The sequence below is a fragment of the Mchenga conophoros genome, linkage group LG4, assembly GCF_057382185.1.
Source record: "Mchenga conophoros isolate Kocher_MC1m ecotype Shallow Benthic linkage group LG4, M_conophoros_male_GT1.1, whole genome shotgun sequence".
Taxonomy (NCBI): domain Eukaryota; kingdom Metazoa; phylum Chordata; class Actinopteri; order Cichliformes; family Cichlidae; genus Mchenga; species Mchenga conophoros.
Window position 1 is genome coordinate 39,476,926 of NC_140529.1, and position 13,965 is coordinate 39,490,890.

General features: G+C 45.3%; 2 protein-coding genes across 2 annotated transcripts; one reads left to right on the plus strand and one right to left on the minus strand.

Annotated features, from left to right (window-relative positions):
• Positions 1-203: 203 nt before the first annotated feature.
• On the minus strand, positions 204-2,019 carry LOC146576849 (interferon a3-like). Its single transcript, XM_085272729.1, has 5 exons — positions 1,897-2,019; positions 984-1,067; positions 748-900; positions 484-561; positions 204-405 (listed from the first exon to the last, which is right to left on the minus strand). Exons 1-5 carry the CDS (start codon positions 2,017-2,019, stop codon positions 235-237), a joined length of 609 nt encoding a protein of 202 aa, XP_085128855.1. The 3' UTR covers positions 204-234.
• A 3,349-nt stretch (positions 2,020-5,368) lies between these two features.
• On the plus strand, positions 5,369-8,897 carry rdm1 (RAD52 motif containing 1). The gene is made up of 7 exons (XM_085272400.1): positions 5,369-5,528; positions 7,262-7,441; positions 7,519-7,647; positions 7,718-7,877; positions 7,997-8,095; positions 8,246-8,322; positions 8,433-8,897. Exons 1-7 carry the CDS (start codon positions 5,430-5,432, stop codon positions 8,511-8,513), a joined length of 825 nt encoding a protein of 274 aa, XP_085128526.1. The 5' UTR covers positions 5,369-5,429; the 3' UTR covers positions 8,514-8,897.
• The last annotated feature ends 5,068 nt before the right edge of the window (positions 8,898-13,965 follow it).

A 13,965-nucleotide genomic window follows, 5' to 3' on the forward strand; every position in this document is an offset into this window, starting at 1 on the left:
TTGTGTGTGTGTGACAAATAAAATTTGAATTTGAATTTGAATTTGAATTTGAGCTGCCCTCTGATCCCATATTTATCATCATCAGCATCATGTGATTTTCTGAAGGTCAGTAAACGCCACACAGCAGATCCTCCAGTTTTCACTGCATTTAATTTAAAAAAGATCTTTGTTTACATAAATATATAAATACATAAATACTCTGAATAAATAAATAAATAAATAGAGAGGGGAACATCAGAGACAGTCTTCAGATATTGTGTCAGTGTTGCGTTGCTGTTGCGTTGCTGCAGAGCGCCTCCTGCTGGCAGCAGCAGGAACTCTGATGGAGGCCACGAGCAGCTCCAGCTGTTCCAGGCGCAGTTTGGTTTCCTTCCTGAGCAGCTGCCATGACGCAGTACTGCAGCCCTGTACACACAGTACTACACTTATTACCACTGTCACTACACACAATAATACAACGAGTACTACAGTACTTGTACTTACAGAGCAAGACAGAGTACTGTTGGCCAGAGTCCTGTAGTAGCTCCTCAGTCTGCTGTTGGCTGGACTGTTGGTCGAAACCTGGAGACAAAGAACAGTTCAGACTGAGGCTCGGAAAGGAGGTGAAGTGTTGGTGTGGGAGGAGGTGAAAGGAGGTGAAGCACTGATGAAGAGGAGGCTCTGGGAGGAGGTGAAGGAGAGTGGGTGTGGGTGCATGTTTGCTCCTGTGAGTAGGCTGAAAGCAGTGAAGTGGGCGTGTCCACTCACACACGCGCTCAGTTCCATGATCTGTCTGTGGATGACCGTCAGGAAGCCCTCCGTCTTGTCGGCGCCCCAGGGAGCGGCTGACAGGTTGTCATGGCGATACAGACAGAAAATAAGCTGCAGACTGTCTCTGATGAAAACCAGCTTTGAGTCCACCTGAAGAGAGAGAGAGAGAGGTGAGCTGCAGGCGTCTGATTGACAAACAGATGTGATGTCATCGATGTAGTCATGTGACCTACCTCAGAGTTTTTTATTTGCTTGTAGAGATGTTTTGGGAATCGAACCGGATGAACTGAAGAGTGCTGTTCAGTCAGCTGATCGCCCTGAAACAGAGAGACAGCGCTTCATTTCACCACATCGCTCTGAGCTGTTGCCAATCGTGGCGTGTTGTTGACGTCCCCACATTCAGTCTACACACTAAACATGTGACCTGTGATGTTTACAAATGTCCTACAGGCTCTGAATGCATCGTTTTAGCTGTCAGTAAACTTTGTGTTGAATATTCATCACATCTGCAGACGAAGGTCTTATTTCAGTCAGGTTTCAGAGCCCATCACAGGACAGAAACACAACATCTCTAAAGTTAGAAATATCCTGTCTCAGAGTGACGCAGAAAAACTAGTTCATGCATTTATTACTTCCAGGCTGGACGACTGTAATTCATTATTATCAGGAAGTCCTAAAAACTCCCTCACTCACCCCAACCAATCACAGCAGATGGCCCCGCCCCTCCCTGAGCCTGGTTCTGCCGGAGGTTTCTTCCTGTTAAAAGGGAGTTTTTCCTTCCCACTGTCGCCAAAGTGCTGCTCATAGGGGGTCGTATGCTTGTTGGGTTTTTCTCTGTATGTATTATTGTAGGGTCGACCTTACAATGTAATGCACCTTGAAGTGCCTCTTGTTGTGATTTGTAGCTGTATTAATAAAATTGAATTGTATGTAAACGTGTCACATCATGAAGAATCACTGAGAGTCTCTAACTTAAGTTCAAAAACCCTGAAAATCCTCTTATACAGAATCTCTTTATGTATTCACACAATATGTTTATGCAGTCCTGGAATATCATTAAAGTCCTGGAAACATGTTTGAAAAAACCAAGCAGTGTTTTTAATGTCCTGGAATGTTTTAAAGACCAATTTAAGGACCTGTACTCACCATGCGAGTGAGGAAGCCCCGGGCTTCTTCCATCGGTGCTTTGTAGTGTGTGAGCCAATCACAGCAGAGGGCAGAGGTCAGGGTGCCACAGAGAATGAAGAGCAGACCGGTCCAGGTGACCATGATGAAGATGATGAAGATGCTGTGCGGTGCTGAGAGTGCGTGTCCATGCTGCCAGCAGAGATCAGGCTTTTATTTTACAAACAGGAAACAGAAAACATAACAAAAATTCCGTGTTTCAGTTTTCAGACAGAAGCTGTGAAAGTATGGGCTCATAATGTGGTCATAATGTGAAACTCTGCACTCAAGTTTCAAGTAACAAGTATAAATTTTGACCCTGTTTTTCTTCCTTTCATCGGGTTGGCCAATGTCATGTCAATCACAAATTTAACTATCCAATCAGAGAACAGATGGGTTTGGCTGTCGGAGGGGCGCTTTTTTGAACTGCAGGTCCTTGAAGGGTAATACAGTTTGAAGCTGGAGGACCTCTATATAAATATAAATAGAAGCTAGGTCCCCTAACTTTCAGTAGCTGTTGAAAGGATAAAGTTGTGCTATATCAGTGGTTAGAAATAACATTATTACTTTAGGATTAATTTAACACAAAGTCAGGGCTGACCTGGGACCATTGCTGTGAGTCACAGTGCGCAGCATAAAGGTCCTTTCACATCGGACGCAGGATGTGCTGCTAATGCTAACTGCTAACTAAAAGCCAAGGATCCAGAATTTGCTGCTGGCTGCTGGGCTCTGTGGGTTTTTGCAGCAGCTCTACCTGTACTAGATGCACCTGCTCCTTGTCTTTTCTATCTCTGACTTTATGTCCTCTACAAGAGTTTCTGTTTTTTTTTGCTGGTTCTTCAAATGTTCAATAAAAACATGTATGCTAATTCATAATGAAGAAATCTTTGTAACCATCCCCACTAGTAAAGACTGTCATTTCCACAATACTGCCCCGCCCCCCCGCCCTAGGTCCGCAGCGCTGTTGAAAAGGCTTTGGAGGTCCCTGTATTAAGCATGTAAACCTGTGACACATAAATCACCAAACTCAGACGACCACAGACTGTTTTCCTTCGTGATGAAGGAAGACGCTGGGCTGGCATGTATAAGGGCATTTATTCTCTTCTAGGACCTGAAGCTCCATAAAGCACACCTCCAATAGCCAAACCCACCTGTTCTTTGATTGGATAGTTAAATTTGTGATTGACATGACATTGGCCAATGAGATGAAATGAAGAAAAACAGGGTCAATATTCGTACTTGTAACTTGAAACTTGAGTGCAGAGTTTCACACGTATTTTTTGACTAAATCCCCACACAAATCTTTTTACACACACAAATTCGATTTACAAGTACAAAATATTTATGACCACAATTTGAGCCCATATGAAAGGGCGGGCTTTCAGAGTCTCGTCTCTTTAATCAGGATAAATGTTGTCACACACACTTCAACTACTTTGATCTGAACCTGAGCCGGGTTTTAACACCTGTCTGCAGGTAAAAGTCCCCACTCTGCAATTTACAAATGTCCCGAGGGGACTGAATGCATCAATTATTTGTAACGTTTATTTATTCATTTATTTATTCGTTTCTAAATCAGAGGTTTTATATTCATGGATACAAGTTTGTGTTTAATCTGCGTGCTTAGGCTCTTATATTCAAGGACCCTGGAAATCCTCTAGAGGACCCTCACCCTCACAGTCCTGGGATATTCTTAAGCACCCTGGAAAGTCTTGAAGTGTCCATCTTCGTGAGCTGTGATTGGTCAGATGTGTGTGTTCTGTCTTATTAACGTGATCAGTTCATTGATCTCAGGCTGATCGATCACTGATTGATCGATCAGCTGTGTATTGGTAGAGGAATGACAGCATTTGGGTGGAATTCGCTCGCTTTCATTTTCCACACTGACAGGAAGCAGCAGCATTTCACAATAAAAGCTGTTTGTGTGTGCGGTTCACTGTTTCCTATAAATAAACTCTTTAACTCTTTACTCTTTATTGTCATTGCACAGTCATACATAGTACAGTAGTACAATGAGACTGGAAAACTGTCCTACGTCGGCACTACATATAACACAACACGATACGACACATCACAACGCAACACAAACAACACAACACAGTATATTAACTTAGTAATAAAAAAAGAAGAAGAAGTGTATGTGTATTGCACACTGTTATTATTACACATTAATTATTATTGCACCTTGTTATAAATATAAATATTATTATTGTTATTGTATTAAACATTGTTACCTCCCCCCTAAAAAAGTCCAGGGAGGTATCCAGTCAGGTCAGCTATTTGCATTGATCAGGGCTGTTGCCCTGTTGTAACAGCTGTCCTTGAGTCTGTTTGTTCGGGACCTCAGCAGCCTGAACCTCCTGCCAGACGGCAGCAGCTTAAACACCCGGTGACTGGGTGTGTGCAGTCCCGGAGGATGCTGCGTGCCCCCTTGAGACAGCGAGTGCTGTACAGGTCCTTCAGGGAGGGAAGAGGATGTCCAATGATTTTTTGGGCCGTATTAATGACCCTCTGGAGAGCCTTTCTGTGTGCTGTGGTGCAGCTGGAGAACCACACACTGATGCAATATGTCAGCACACTTTCAATGGAGCAGCGGTAGAAGACGGTCAGCAGCTCCTTCTTCAGGTCCATTTTTCTGAGGATTCTCAGAAAGTGGAGACGCTGTTGGGCCTTCTTTAAAACCGCAGAGGTGTTAGATCTCCATTGGAGGTCTGTGTCTATGTGCACACCCAGAAACTTGAATCTGGAGACCCTTTCCACGCACTCGCCGTTGATGCAGACAGGCTGCGGCTCGGACTTCCAAATAAAGATTTGTAGATGTCTGTGTATTTTATAATCGATGTTTGAGTTTCTGCACTTACTGTTGTGAACCTTCTGCTTTCCTTTTTGAGTTTTTTCATGCAGTCTTTATTCAAACCTTACCTGAAAACCATCATGCTTTTATTTTGGTTTGCAGTTTTGTTTTCTGCTAACACCCAGCTGACGTCATCGTCGTTTTCGCTTTCGGGTGTGCAGGAAACTCTCAGTGACGTCACACCAGGTGAGCTCACTGATGAGGCAAGAAAGAAACTCGGAAATAAAACTTTATTAACACAGCAGAGTGGCGACAGACACGTGCGCTCATCCCGATACTCCTTACTTCCGGTCTCAGCAGACAAAAAAAGCTTCATTGAACAATCTCTCCACGATAATCACTATGACAACACAGCAGACGTAAATAGAAAAGCAGAGACAGGATTGTTAAATAACAGCCGTGAGACTCGTGACGAACAACATTAAAATGACGCCAAACTGATTTCCAGAACTTTCCCCAGATTCCTCAGAGGAGTCAGGCCCGGCAGCGGGTGGACTTCAGTGATTGGTTTTGTAGGAGAACGCTCTGATTCGTCGAACATTGTCGCTCTGTCCCCTGATTGGTTGCCGTGGCAGGCTCCGCCTCTCAGCGGAAGCGCGCTCCTCTCGCGACCCCGCTGAGCGCGTTATCAGTCCAGGGGAGCGGCACACGTGCGGCCGGGATGGAGGCGGAGGTCGTGGACTTCCGGGTTCCCGCGGAGAGCAATAAGACGGTGCTGGTGTGGGACATCCCGCCGACCCACGGCGAGGCACACATCCACGTGAGTGCACACACGGTGACGTCAGTTTGTATTAAATGGTGACGGTCTGTCTTGAGCTGCTGGTGTAAAATGAGTGGATGTGACATAAGAGCTGCAGGTGAGTGAGGCAGGAGTCGTTAGTGGGAAGCGCGTGCTGAATTCAGGTCACATCACAGCATGTCAGTGATGTCACTGCCCACCGACCAATCAGATCTCCATTCCTGAACATCCCTCAGAGCGCTGTGTGCGAACAGTGTGTCACATCTCTGTTTTCCTGCTGAGCATCAGTAATCACAGTCAGGTGGATTATTATCGTTGTGTTGTAAGCATGTATATCTGGACATGCTGACCCCAGATCAGATTGATGTGTTCATATTTAACCTTAGATCCTGAAACAGAGTCAAACAGGTGGTGGTCAGAGTGACGGAGAGCGCAGAGCACATGCCTGCTCGACCAATCACGTCCATCCACTCTGCTCTGATTCCCACGTCTCCTTCATCAGGCTGTGGGACAGGAAGTTTCACGTTTCCATGGATACAGCCTTACTGTGCAGCTGTGAAGCCAGAAACCAGTTTCTGCTGCTTCAGAACATTTCCTGTCAGATTTCTAGTCACCGTCTGATAGCACCTCTGAGGTTTGTGGCACTCTCAGAATCAAGTTCTGTGGAAGTCACATGACCCACCAAAGGCCCCTTTATAGACTGCCCCGCCCCTTTGACTTGATCGTGCTGGTTAAACTGTGAGCTAACAGCGAGGTGATAATGTGAGCTCCATGTTGGGATTAGTGAATCAAGATAACAGCGATACCCTGGCTACTCGCTGAATACTTCTGATACTAAATCTATCAAAAGGAAACAGCGGCCTGTTTGTCATGATGATGATGATGATGAAGGCCAATGAAGACTGTCCACCTAAACACAGATGCAGGACAGGGGCGCTGCTAGGATCCTGAAGCCCTGGGGGCTTAGCCCAGCCCTGAAATATGTTTGGGTTTTACTTGATAACAGCAACTTTTTAACAGTCATGACTACAGTAACAGATGAGTGTGATGAAGCGTTCGTCTGTGAGACGGGATGCTGACGGTACGTAGGCGAGTTTAACAGCGTTCCCTGCTCCGCCTCAGAGCCTCTGCTTTTCACTGCTGCTGATCATCTTCTTCTTCACGCCCGGGTCTTCTTCACCAGCCTGCTGCACTCTTCACCTCCTCGGCTCTCTCCTGTCCTCTTATGAGAACAATGTAAACAGTCATCAGAGTCAGCACTGAACACCAGCTGAGGACCCGCCCTCTGCTGCTCTCCAACCAATTACATCTGTCTACACAGTCACATGTCTTCCTCCTTACTTGATCGCTGTTTTCTATTGCACTATTTTATTTTTAGAGCACTTTAATAATCACTCTGTTGATGTCACTGCACTTTATTTCGTACAAACTGTCCCATGCAGTGTCCTGAGATGTCCACTAGATGGCACCAGTCCTCTGTGAACATGGAGCGTCAGTTACCATCAGTACCAGCGCTGACACACCGTATTATCAAGGTTACTGCAGTAATACTGTGTACACATGCAGTATACTTCGTTTAAAAGGCTTCAGTGTTGCAGTAGCTGATACTGCATGGATATAAAACCTGAGAACTTTCACTGTGTCATCACAGCATCCCCCGTAACCACGGTTACACACCATCCTGCAGCCTGTGCTCAATCTGAGCAGCTGCCTGATATTGTGTGTGTGTGTGTGTGTGTGTGTGTGTGTGTCAGGCCCAGCTGCATGCTGTCTTCTCGTCCTTCGGTCCTGTGTACCTGTTGAAGGTGAGCCCTAACGCTCCGCTCCACCCTCCTGGTTTTTACGCCCTCATCAAGTTCTTCTCTGCGGCTCACGCCGCTGCAGCTCAGCGCATCACAGACGGACGCCCGCTGCTTGACGACTTGCCGCTGAAGGTGACGACATTTTCTTCATCTTTGATGACCTTTGTGTGTTTTCCTGGAGCTCACCTGGCCATATTTGTGGGTTTTAGGTGAAGTTGAGCTCCAAGCAGACGCCTCACTTCCTGTCTGGCAGCAGCAGAGTTCTGAGCCATGCACACTGTCTGGAACTGGCCAATCACGTCCTGGGATTCAACGGCTGGACCTCTGACATCATCACAGTAAGCACTGCATCGATGTATTCAGGTGAGCGAGTGAGAGTGCAGGTGACTCACTGTCTGTCTGCTTCAGCTGAAGAAGCTCACCAACGAAGAAGAAGGCGAGGAGGAGGAGGGGGGAGGGGCCGGGCAGAGGAGGCTGAAGTTCGGCTGCGTGCTGCAGCTCCGCTTCCCTCATCACGGACAGACGAGCAGAGGAGCTGCGGTGCTGGAGGACTGCTTCACCTGCACAGGTGAGGGCAGGGAGAGCCCGACACTTTGAACATTGCTGCCTGGTTATTCTGGTCTAAGGTGTGTGTGTGCGTGTGTGTGTGTGTGTGTGCGTGTGTGTGTATGTGCGCGTGTGTTTCAGGTCCAGATGTGTTCCTGCAGAGGTGCTGCAGGCTGCAGAGGTTGGTCAGAGAGAAGGCTCTGGTTCAGGCCTTCAGCTCCGTGCTGCTCATACTTCTAGGTACTGCAGTACTCTAAATACTTTAAATACTGCCGTACCTGCAGCACTGACTCTGCTCACCTGTGTGTGTGTGTGTGTGTGTGTGTGTGTGTGTGTGTGTGTGTGTGCGCGCGCGTGTGTGTGTGTGTGCGCGTGTGCGCGAGTGCGCAGGTAACGGGAAAGTGATGGTGGAGGTGAAACAGACCCCTGATCAGTTTTTAGCTGATGACACTGAAGGAGTCCTGCAGGTAATCTCACCTGTTGACTGTGTGTGTGGGAGGGTAGGTATGGGGGGTTAATGCCTTTAATTAAACCCTCACACGGGGGGGGGGGGGGTGTGTGTGTGTGTGTGTGTCAGGTGAACGAGTTTTCCTGGACAGAGGGTCCTGCTGATGAAGAGGAGGCTGACGATGCAGAGTGGGCTCTGACTGTGTCGTAGATCAGGACTGTGGGTGGGTGTGACGTGTTTCTGAGAGGAAAGCTTTCAGGTGTAGAAACAAAACAACGGCGCTCCCCGACGCGACGCTCCGGCTGTACGAGGACGGGAAAACTGATCCTGAGATCCAGAAGCTCATGGCACACACACAGCTGTGAAACAGCACCGATCAGCTGTGCGTGTTGCTCTCGTCCTCTCTGCAGCAGTGAATCATGATTTTCCACACAGCTGTTTAGCGTTCCCTCATTATTTATGTTTTGGTTTGAGGTTTTATTTTGAATCGCCAGGCTGGATTTTCTTGTTGTTGTTGTCGTTTCTTGTGTCAGTTTGATTCTTTTTAATAATTAGTATAAAAGATCTGTGAAATAAATAAAAGCACTGACTCAGTTTGTGGATGTCCATCAGAGAACTCTTGTCATTGCATGGTCCTACATGACAGTCAACACAACACCACACAGTAACTTAACTAAACTTAATAACATAAAGAATAAGTGTATGTGTATTGCACACTGTTATTATTGCACCTTGTTATACATATGTCGTTATTGTTGTTAGACACAATAACATAAGTATCTACTCAAAAAGTGGGAATTTAATGTGTTAACTGATTTGACAAAAATAACACATTTAATCGCACTTTGCTTTCCAAGCAAAGACAAAAGGGGACCACTGCATCATTTCCTGATAAACCAGTTATACTGATGCACACATCAGAGCTATGTTGCTAGGACTGATCAGAAAACGTTATCCCGACAGAAGTGGTGTTGTGCAGAAAGTGAGTTTGCATACCACCGAAGCACTTCAACCTTACGGTATCATCTGAATGCAAAACACGTTGCAGCGAGCACAGAAAATGTGGCAGCTGTTAGCAGCCTCAGCACCAACAAAAGGTGCTGGCAGTAGTGATGGGAATTCCGTCTCTTTTCAGAGAGCCGGCTCTTTCGGCTCCCAACTGGCACTTCAGGTTCTTTTGTTGCTTTAATTAATTTATTATCAAGAACAATAAAAAATATGTACAAAAGGAATTACTAATGTAAAAAAAATCCTGGCTTTATCCATATATGTTTATTAGAGGTGCAACGATACACACAATTCACGGTTCGGTTCAATACTTTGGTGTCACGGTTCGATATTTTTTCGATACAATTTAATTTCTCATTTATTAAAATTATAAATATATATTTTAACTCAAAAGTACAGTTTTTAAATTTAATGTTGCTGAAACAACAAAATAATAATAATAAAAAAATCTATCTGATGGAGAAATCCCTCATCTTTGGAAAACAGAGTTTATTACAGAGAAATGGCTCTTTCCAAAATAAAAGCTATACTATACGCTTCTTCTGGGCTATATTCTCAGCAGCATATTAAACATATCAGGTCCCCATAAGGAGAATCCTGTGCTAACGGCTGTCTAAATCAGCGGTCCCCAACCTTTTTTGCGCCACAGACAATGCCCGACAATATTTTCAAAGACCGGCCTTTAAGGTGTCACGGATAAATACAACAAAATAAAACTAGTACCGGTACCGAAAAAAATAAGATTTATTCATAACACACGTGAAAAGACCCAGGAAAACCTAGTTAACGATAAAAACGATAATAAAATAACGCTGGAAACCGATAAAAACCCTGAAAACCAAACATTTCACACCTGAGCCTCAACTCTCGCGGCCCGGTACCAAACGACTCACGGACCGGTACGAGTCCGAGGCCCGGGGGTTGGGGACCGCTGGTCTAAATGACTCGGGTAAAGTTTGTAGCATGCTGCTTGTTGTTTTTGTCTGCTTCCACTTGTCTTTGCACGAGGATGATGTCGGAGTAAATGTGCAGTCATATTCGTTGTGTTCCCACTAGTGCTGTCAGCGTTAATCTGAAATGACGTTAACGCCACAACACGGCAAATCTCCGTTAACGTGCTACCGCGGATCGCCCCGTGCGTGGGGCTGGACGGCGTCAACACGTTAACGAGCTAACTGCGCTAACGCACTAGTTCCCACCCATGTAATTGAGCATTGCGTGGCACATCCGACATACTGTTTTACTTTAGTCCATGACGCGCTTACCTTCAGGGTCATATGTCACATGAAGACCAAAATAGTTCCAAACGCCAGATCTGAATGAGGGTGGGGGAGGTTCAATTTGCCATGTTGCAAGGCGCTTAACTTCTGTCTCGCTAGCTTGCCCTGCGCTCAGTGAATCTGCGTTCGACTACTCCGCCTAGGCTGCACTGTCGAGCGCAGATCCACTGAGCGCTCAACACAGACAGCATCGTCAGAAGGAAAGTTGATAAAATAAATTGTCTGTGAAGGTTCTCAGTCATCCAGGTCATCGTAGTCAAAGGAGCTTGCAAAGAAAAGCGTCTGGACTTCTTTAAGTTGCTTGAAGACATTTCACCTCTCATCCGAGAAGCTTCTTCAGTTCTAAGGTCAAATGGTGGAGAGTCCCAGATATAACTAGGGATGGGTACCGGTGTCCGGTGCCATGATGGCACCGGTTCTGACATAAACGGTAGTAACCAGACCGAAAAGCAGCACACATTTCGGTGCTTTATTTCGGTGCTTTTTTTTCCTGAGCTGTGATACACTTCTAGCCAATCATTTTACGTTTCCGAGGATAGTAGGCGGGGCCAGGTACGTACGTTCTTTTATGCAGAGCTACAGATTAAAAATGTCCAAGGCGAAGCGGTCAAAAGTCTGGCTGTACTTCACAGCAAAAGATGCAAACTCAGCAGCCTGCAACAAGTGCTTTAAGCTGATACTGTGATACTGTCAAAGGAGGTAACTCCTCAAATCCGATGAAACACCTGGCGACGCATAGCGGTTTTTTTTCCCCAAAAACCAAGAAATGCACTGTATTTGATAGCTTGCTGCGAGACCTCACACCGAGCGCATCTACTGCGGTGTGGTGCCTGTTATCGGACCCGGAGTTAGCAACATACCCAAAAACACGAAGAGGAGAGTCCTGGCCCCTAGCCCTGCCAGTGTAGCAGAAATGATGATGGATGATGGCAGCAGCAGCCGTTCTTCTCTGCGTGAGTAATTTACGTTGAGTAGGCTAACCACGTTATTACATTAATGCATGTAAGGTGAACTAGCAAACATCATCATAGCTACATGCGGCTGTCTTCTTGTTTGATGGCAGATACTCCCTTCACCCTGGCCAAAAAGGCTAAAATGACCAAAGAAAAAGAGGGAAGCAGCTGAACATGAGAGGTTTTTGGACAAAGTTTGTGTTTTTTCCATTGTTTATGCACTGCTTCCAGCCAAGAGTGATACCATATATGCCCTATAGCTGCAGAAAAGGCTAACATTGTTATCTTTTTACAAAAACCAAATCAAATCAAATCAAATCACTTTTATTGTCACATCACATGTGCAGGTACATTGGTACAGCACATGTGAGTGAAATTCTTGTGTGCGAGCTTCACAAGCAACAGAGTTGTGCAAAATACAATAATGTAAACAAGCAAAATACAAGAATGGCTACATCTGAAACTAATAAATATATGTACAATATATAATAGTATATGCATTTCTGGATGTGTATACTAAATATTTTCCTACGTGTGTGTGTGTGTGTGTGTGTGTGTGTACACATATTTTACAAATTAAATAGAGTAAACAATAAATAAAATATATAAAATATACAGAGTTGAGACATGTGCAAAACAGTGGCATTACTGTACAGTATGGAGTGCATAATGTTAAAGTTCCAGTAGTGAAGCTGAGGTGTCTATGACGTGTTCAGCAGTCTGATGGCCTGGTGAACCAGCTGAACATGAGAGGTTTTTGGACCAATTTTGTGTTCTCCATTCTTTAAGCACCGGTTTGAGCACCGTTTAAGCACCGGCACCGTTTCAAAAGTACCGATTTGGCACCGGTATTGGATAAAACCTAAACGATACCCATCCCTAGATATAACCTAGTGGGAGTGACCCTCCACAGAGTATGTGTGGTGTACAATTACATCAAGTACACCAAGTGATGCAGTGAAGATAAACACTAACCGGCCAGCCAGTCACAGTCTGCTGATACTGCCTTCATGAACTAAACAAGCCGTCACTGTAAATCATCCAAGGACAATAGTTGCAGTCAGAATAATTGATACTCATCTATATATGAATATCTACTGACTCATTGACCTTCAAATATTTCAAACAGGTCTGCTGGCTGAGAGACAATAAATGATGTGTTTTATCTTTCATTTGCTCCTGTTGATCCTGAAATGACCAAAGATGCCAGGAACTTTAGCTAAAGTAGACCCTGAGCACATCACTGCAGGTAAACAACAACGACTCAGAGTGCAGACAGTGGACTCTGGACTTTGTGGACTGGTGTCAGCAGAACCACCTGCTGATCAACGCCGGGAAAACCAAGGAGCTGGTGGTGGACTTCCGGAGACGCTGACCCACCACACTGACAGCGGTGAACATCCAGGGAGTGGACATTGAGATAGTGGACTCTTATAGGTACCTGGGTGTTCACCTGAATAATAAACTGGACTGGAGCCACAACACTGATGCTCTTTACAGGAAGGGTCAGAGCAGACGCTACCTGCTGAGGCGGCTGAGGTCATTTGGAGCACAGGGAGCGCTTTTAAAGACCTTCTATGACTCTGTGGTGGCATCTGTCATTTTTTACAGTGTTGTATGTTGGAGCAGCAGTTTATCGGCAGCTGAGAGGAAGAGGCTGGATAAACTCATCAGGAAGGCCAGCTGTGTTCTGGGATGCACCCTGGACCCAGTGCAGGTGGTGGGAGACAGAAGGACTCTAGCCAAAATAACATCTCTGATGGACAGAGTCTCCCAGCCCATGCATGTAAATGTTGCTGAACTGCAGAGCTGCTTCAGTGACAGACTGCTGCATCCTCGATGCATGAAGGGGCGTTTCTGCAGGTCCTTCCTCCCTGCAGCTGTCAGACTGCACAATCAGAACTGCTCCCAACAAACACAGATGTTTACATCTGCGCTGTAACTGCAATAATTTAATCAACCAATTCGCACTACAACCTGGTTTGCCTCTTATCTGTAGCCTCCGGCAGAACCTCTTATCTGTAGTCCTTAATGTAAATATGTAAGAAAAATTGTGTATGTTTCTGTTCTGTGTCCTGTGTACTGTTTGTTTGTATATGTGTCTTTCTGGCTGGTGTTACAACCAAATTTCCGCTTGTGGGACAATTAAAGGATTATTCTATTCTATTCTAAACAGCAGAGCCAGTTATACAAAAAATAGTTTAATATCATTGACAAAGACACTGATATGCAGTTAACGCACCCACATTTTACACAGACTTTCAAGCGCAGTCAGAAATATCACAAATATACAAAAACAGCCTGTAAAAGTACACGAGACACCAAACAGTTTCACAGAAGAGCCGACCGCACCTAAAGGCAACCGGGATGGTTTTACTAACAGCTTTCTCAAAGGAGATTTTATGGGGGTCCTTGAAGGCA